Consider the following 6,569-nt stretch of genomic DNA (forward strand, 5'->3'; position numbering starts at 1 on the left):
TAACCTGCTCTTAAAAATCTCCAATGAGATTCTACAACCTCCCTAGGCAATTTTATCCAGTGTTTAACTACCCTGACAGTTAGGAAACTTCTCCTAATGTCCAACCTAAACCTCCCTTGCTGCATTCTAAGCACATCGCTTCTTGTCCTAATCTTGGATTCACACCCAACTAAGAGAATTTTGTCTGTTTCTATATCCTATATTTCCTTATGCAGACACAGACCTACTTTTCTTGATACCATATGACAATATAAGCATAATTGATAATGCTTTCTATATTTCCTTGATAAGCAATTCAAAATCCTTTCAATTAATATTTTAATTAGGAAATTCACTTACCATAAAAATCTCCTGCATTTTCATAAAATCATAAATACTTAGTCTGTTTTCAAGTTGTTCCGTAACATTTTTCATTGCTGCAGTGTCTTCTGTTCTGTCTGAGGTCAGACACCCAGCACTGGGCTGGGAGTCATTAAGAGAAAGATGTGTGTAGTTCATGCTTGATTCACTTTAACATCTTCTGGCACATAGGGTCATATTTGACTCAGTTCTTGTCCTTTAAGAAGAATTAAAAAAAATTTTTTTTTTGTAGAAATCCAATAGTTAAAATTCTGAGACAACGTATATCAAGCGGGAAAAGATCAATTTAAATAAAACTATAAAAACATTTTTAACTCTTGACTTTGAATTTTATTTCATAACATACCAAACCATTAGAGATACTCTCCAACATTCTGTTTATTAAAGGTGTGGTGTACCTGGCTTCCTTTGATTGTAACTAACTAATACAGAAAGCAAGTGTACAAACATTTCTATTTGCTATCTAAATATGCCTTAGAAAGTCAGCTATTTAAAATCCATTTTACTTACCTTGTCGTTAATACTGTGATATTTAATTTTGTGATTGTATGTGATTATAACTCCATTATTTTTGCAGAACACTTTGGTAAGCTCTACAACTATTTTTACTCTCGAATAAAGAGTTTAAACTAAAGGAATGTGCAGAGTCCTTTGCTTTTCTTGATAACTCTTGGTGCTTACAAATGTTTCCTGGCAACGTATACAAAGCTGGCTAAGCTTCCCTCCTTTCTCTCCCCTGGTTATTGGTCAAAATGGAGGTGTTTGCATAAGAGGGCTATTTGCAAGCATAACTAGAAGCACAGTATAGCTATAAAGGAACGGCAATGGCACCATTTAATCAAATATACTACAAAGCCTTCCTGTAAGAGTGACCTTTTTTGCATACTACAAAATAAGATTTGTTTTAAATGAACCAGCTTTTACATCACAGTAAACTGCAAATTTGGAGTCTGATTTGCCAGTACTCATTGTACCCACTGCCAGGCAGAATCTTATTGATTTCAATGAAGTTTCACCAGGTAATAAATGATGCAATTTGGCAAAAAGGATGGGCAAGATTTGGCCTTTTATCCTATGTTTGGGTTAGATCATAATTATATTGTGGTAGTGCTCAGAGACCCATATCAGGATTGGATCCCCAGGTGCAAGGTGCTGTATAAGCACAAAGGTAGACCAGGGTCTTCTGCCCTAAAGAGTGTGCAGTCCATGGGTATGTCTAGGCTGCAAGCCCGCCCCCTTTTTGACCCCTCTCCCCCCCCAAAAAAAGAGAGGCAGCAAATCTCAGAACCCAGGTCAACTGACGTCCAGGGCTCACACTATGGGACTAAAAATAACAGTGTAGATATTTGGGCTTGGGCTGGAGCCTATGGTCTGACTGGGCTTCAGAGCCCAGGTTCCAGCCTGAGCCCAAATGTTTACACTTATATTTTTAGCCCCATCATGTGAGCTCTGCACACCCGAGTCACTCGAGCTCAGCTCTGAGACTTCCTGCCGGAGGTCTACTTTATGAGCACTCAGCCCTGCCAACACTTGTCCATGAATGGTAAGAAAAGTTCCTTGCATGCATATGTTCTGCAGGATTGGTGATGGAGCAGACAAGCAACATATGCAGGGTTGGGAAGAAGGAGAAAAATCAAATATACACCATTTTATATATATGTGTATACCAGGGGTCGGCAACCTTTCAGAAGTGGTGTGCCGAGTGTTCATTTATTCACTCTAATTTAAGTTTTGCGTCCAGTAATACATTTTAATCTTTTTAGAAGGTCTCTTTCTATAAGTCTATAATATATAACTAAACTGTTGTTGTATGTAAAGTAAATAAGGTTTTTAAAATGTTTAAGAAGCTTCATTTAAAATTAAATTAAAATACAGATCTCCCCGGACCGGTGGCCAGGACCTGGGCAGTGAGAGTGCCACTGAAAATCAGCTTGCGTGCCGCCTTCGGCACACGTGCCAGAGGTTGCCTACCCCTGGTGTATACATTTGCTATAGGTTTGTTTGTTTGTAATTACACTGACTTTTGTCAAGTGGGTGTTAGTCTAATTGTGTGTTTTCTTGCAGGCAGCAGGCAGAAAACAGATCTTCAGAAGGGATGTTAAGGAGAAAGTGGTAGGGCTCTTACTGATTAGTTCAGGGAGGGTGTTTCTGCCATAACACGGTTGTTGGAAGAGTGGAACTATATTCTTTTGAAATACCAATTATGAATAATTAAAAGGACATTTCCTTTCCTAGGTCCTAAATCCCATAACTAGTCAATTAAAACAGAAAGAAATTTAAACATCTCGTTTCTTTTGCTTTGCAGATACTGTTTTGCACATTTCTCTTATCTTTCACATGGAAAATAAGGATATATTAATATTAATAATATCATTTCATTTTATGACATTAGTTTGTACTACCACTCAAGTTTACATGCATTAGAACAATGGGCCAGATATTCAGCTGATCTAAACCTGCAGAACTAGATGTAGCTGATTTATGCTACCTGAGAATCTGGTCTAGTGATGGAGCATTTGGGTTTATTAAAAATTGTCTTTGTTGGAACTAAACAAAAACAATGGAATTCTTCCCATTAGTTTTGGAGAAGATTATGCTCACCTAACTGAAGTTCAGGGTCAAATTTAACCTGGAAGTGTCCCTTTAAATCCTCCATAGTGCTCTCTTTCTTTCCTGTAGAGAGCACGGTAGCTAAATTACAGTCACCTTTGCCTGATCTCAGTGTACCTCCCTGGCAGGGGGATTTCTTTAAGTCCCTAGTTGAGTGTATGGAAATATAGCTATTACTTTTCTTTTCCTTCCAGCAATCATGTAAACCTTATCTTACCTTCTCTTCTATTTTGTGAGAATGTAGCTGGATTTATTTGCAACGCCTATTGTTTTGCCTTTTCAGTTTTGCACCTACATTTGGGCAGAGGATTCCACTATATTCTCTGTGCTCTGTCCTAGTAAAAATGTGAGGTGTTAAAAAAGTAGGGTTCTGAAAACTCACCATCAGTGGGAGGTGCTCAGAGACATCACACAGCTGCTGTGGCTGGACGTGGAAGGGAGGTCTGCTCCTCCTACACCTCCTCTAATGGCCTATTCTGAAAGCAGTTTCTACTAAGGAAAAGGGAATGAGTGGGAAAACGATATACCCAAATAAAAGCATGGCAGGACCTATAGATACAAACATGCAGGGCTTGATAACTCCTTGAGTTTCACTGGCAGAAGCCAGTTTGGAATCCCGTCACAGGGTAAACTGGTCAAGAGAGAAAATCACCTGTAACCCCCTCTGCTGGAGAGACCAGAGCCAACAATCATTACCCACAGGAAGGTGGGCCCAGACTGATGGGAAACATTGATAGCATAGTTTGGGCCACTTCCCCGGAAAGGGCTCCTACAAAGATCCAAGTAGAAAGTAAATCTATCCTACCCTGCAGAACACCTAGGGAAGGATGATGTCAGGCTGGCCCCCACTCCATCACAGCTGGGTTGGGGAGAAAAGGTTATCACAGCAATCATCATCAGTTTGCATCCACAGATATTAATCTAGACCTAATCTATCATGGACACTGTAATTCCACCTCCCTTAAAATCCCCTTTAAAATTTGTTTGCAGTACCTATGTTGGTCCCAAGAGAGATTAGATACACAAGGTGGGGGAGGTAATATCTTTTATTGGACCAACTTCTGTTGGTGAAAGAGACAACCTCCCTCCAACGAAACACCCCTAGTTGTCACCTACCCTCACACATTGGGACACATATGGGATATCATTAAACAGTTGATGGGAACCATATATTCTGAAAGAAATCTTTCCCAACACCCCTCTTCTGGACTTCAATACTCCCAGCCCCAGACACCCAACCTCATCATCAGAAACATCCTCCCCACTGATCAGTACTCACAAACTCAAACTGGCACCAGATCCTGTCAGAACAGATGCAAAACCTGCAGACATGTCTTCACTGCTACATGACCAGTTCCACCCTCCACAACACACCTTTCAAGATCATACACACGCCTATCACAAGTGTTGCACCTTATCCAGTGCACCACATGCCCCAATAACAACTATGTTGGTGAAACCTGACCACCACTATGCTCTCAAATGAACTCGCACAGAAAAATGATAAAACACAAAACCATGTCATGCATGGGCAAACACTTTTCACAAAACTATCACTCTGTAGCTGACTTCTCTATCCTCGTTCTCAAAGGAAACCTACAAAACATCTTCAGAAGACAAGCCCGAGAGCTTAAATTCATTACTTTGCCAGATACTAAAAATCATGGTCTTTATAAAGACACTAGATTTATGGCTTATTACAATAATCTGTCCCCAATAACTCCCCTTTTTTGTCCTATGACTCCAGTGTTGTTAACAAGCCACTTCACCTTAAAATGCATGTTAATTATTTATGCTAAACAATTTGTGCCGCCTTGTATTCAGCTGATTCCCAGATCTGAAGAAGTCAATATGGCTGGAAAATGTGTTTCTTTCACCAACAGGTGGCGGTTTAATAAATATTACCTACCCACCTTGTCCCTTTAAAATTTGGTCATTTATATCCTTTTTCTAAGCCTTAGATTTGTGATCTGTTTCTGTCCAGCTGATTAAAAAAAGAGTAAAAGGTTCGTGAAGCTAAAATGGAAAGCAATGGCCTCATAAATCAAAGCCTTATTTTGACAGTGGTTCTATGTGGAACATATATGTGCGATCATCCCTGTAAAATGAACAGACATTTTCTTCCAGATCATTAAATACAAAAGGAATATTTCCCCGATATGTAGGAAAAGTCTTACCAGATTTGCCTGTTACTTTGGGGTATGCTCATTTATTAGGGTTACTCCTCTGGGGTGAGGAGGGTTCTGTAATTCTATCGATGTACTGCTTGTGTCACCTGTTCTCATACAGAGCTCTACTTTTCCCTGCTGCAAGTTCTCTCCCAATGGAACTATCCTGCAGGACCTAGGTTCCCCAGGGCTGGGTTCTTCCATCCCCAGAATCAGACACACACATTAACAGAGCACGCCTGAGAGGACTGGGTTAATCACCACTCCCAAACTGACCCCTTATATGTCCCTGGACTCAGTAGGCTGGGTCAAGTAGCATTTCCAAGCTGTTCCCCTCATATGCCATGGGCATCACACCAGAATAGAGCATGCCTGAGCAGGCTGGGTCGAACAGCACCTCCAAGCTGCCACCCTCATATGTCCCAGGTACACCACGTCTCTATCCCCACTTTTACGTTACAATTATTCTGGTGCTAACTCACTTGATGAGCAAATGCCACGGGATTTTTGGGCGCTGCAGGGATCTTTTGCTTAGATACGAGGAGTGGTTCTGCAGAGTGAATGAGGAAACCAAAAAACACCCATGGGGGTGAGGGGGGAGAGAGAGAAGCAACCACCTTAACCATGGAAGCTTATTGCCGAGTAATAACCACAGAGGAGCCAAACAAAAAACAGTTATATTAAATCCAACTTATATTTGATTATAAAAGTCAGGTTTAGAAAACTATAACTGATCACATAAGTCAGAGTCAGAAGGCTATACCGAGAGAGAGAGCGCACACTGGGTTCTCACCACTTTGTGAAGCTTGAATCGTTCGGGGGTCCCAAGTGGTGGTGGTAGCTGAAGGTCTGGAGTGTTAGAGTCAGGCACAGCCCGCAGTATGACCAGTCAAAAGATGAAGTCTCACTGGAACTGATGCAGATTTTGGATCCAGACATCAGAACACTTACTTGAGCATGGGTAGGGGTTGTTGTAGGGAAAGAACAATGGTTCAAAGGAGAACGCTAGATTTGTTTATGGGTAAACTGATGGCTCAGGGGACTTTACCAGTTGTTTTGTTCAGGTTAGACAATATGAACTGATCATTCCTGGCTATAGGCAATGTTCCTTAGAGGGAGCTCACAATGCAATTAGGGAGCTTCACTATTTTGGATCCCAATAAAGAATTAAAGCATCACCACATTGGACTCAAGCAGTCCAGTGTATTGGAACATCTGAAAAATTCACCACAAAGCCTAACTGATGTAACATTTGGACACCAATTCTAGGGCTCCTGAATCCCTAGGCAGATCAGCTACGATGTGTCCCTCACCACCATTAATAGACTTGCAGTTACCGAAAAATTGGCTGCCTGCAAGATAGAAACAACTCTTGTCTTTCCTAAAACAGGATAGTTTTAAATACAGTTCTTCTTCATGGGAAAGGGTACA

At 40.8% G+C, this 6,569-nt stretch overlaps 1 protein-coding gene across 1 annotated transcript in view; it reads right to left on the reverse strand.

Moving 5' to 3' along the window:
- The window catches only part of WDR49 (WD repeat domain 49), a 60,510-nt gene extending 59,483 nt beyond the window's left edge, over positions 1-1,027 (reverse strand). The window contains 2 exon segments of the mRNA XM_050965849.1: positions 340-556; positions 871-1,027. Coding sequence (XP_050821806.1) covers positions 340-498 — 159 coding nt within the window. The 5' untranslated portion in view covers positions 499-556; positions 871-1,027.
- Between the last annotated feature and the right edge of the window lie 5,542 nt (positions 1,028-6,569).

Source organism: Gopherus flavomarginatus, chromosome 8, assembly GCF_025201925.1.
Source record: "Gopherus flavomarginatus isolate rGopFla2 chromosome 8, rGopFla2.mat.asm, whole genome shotgun sequence".
NCBI lineage: Eukaryota > Metazoa > Chordata > Testudines > Testudinidae > Gopherus > Gopherus flavomarginatus.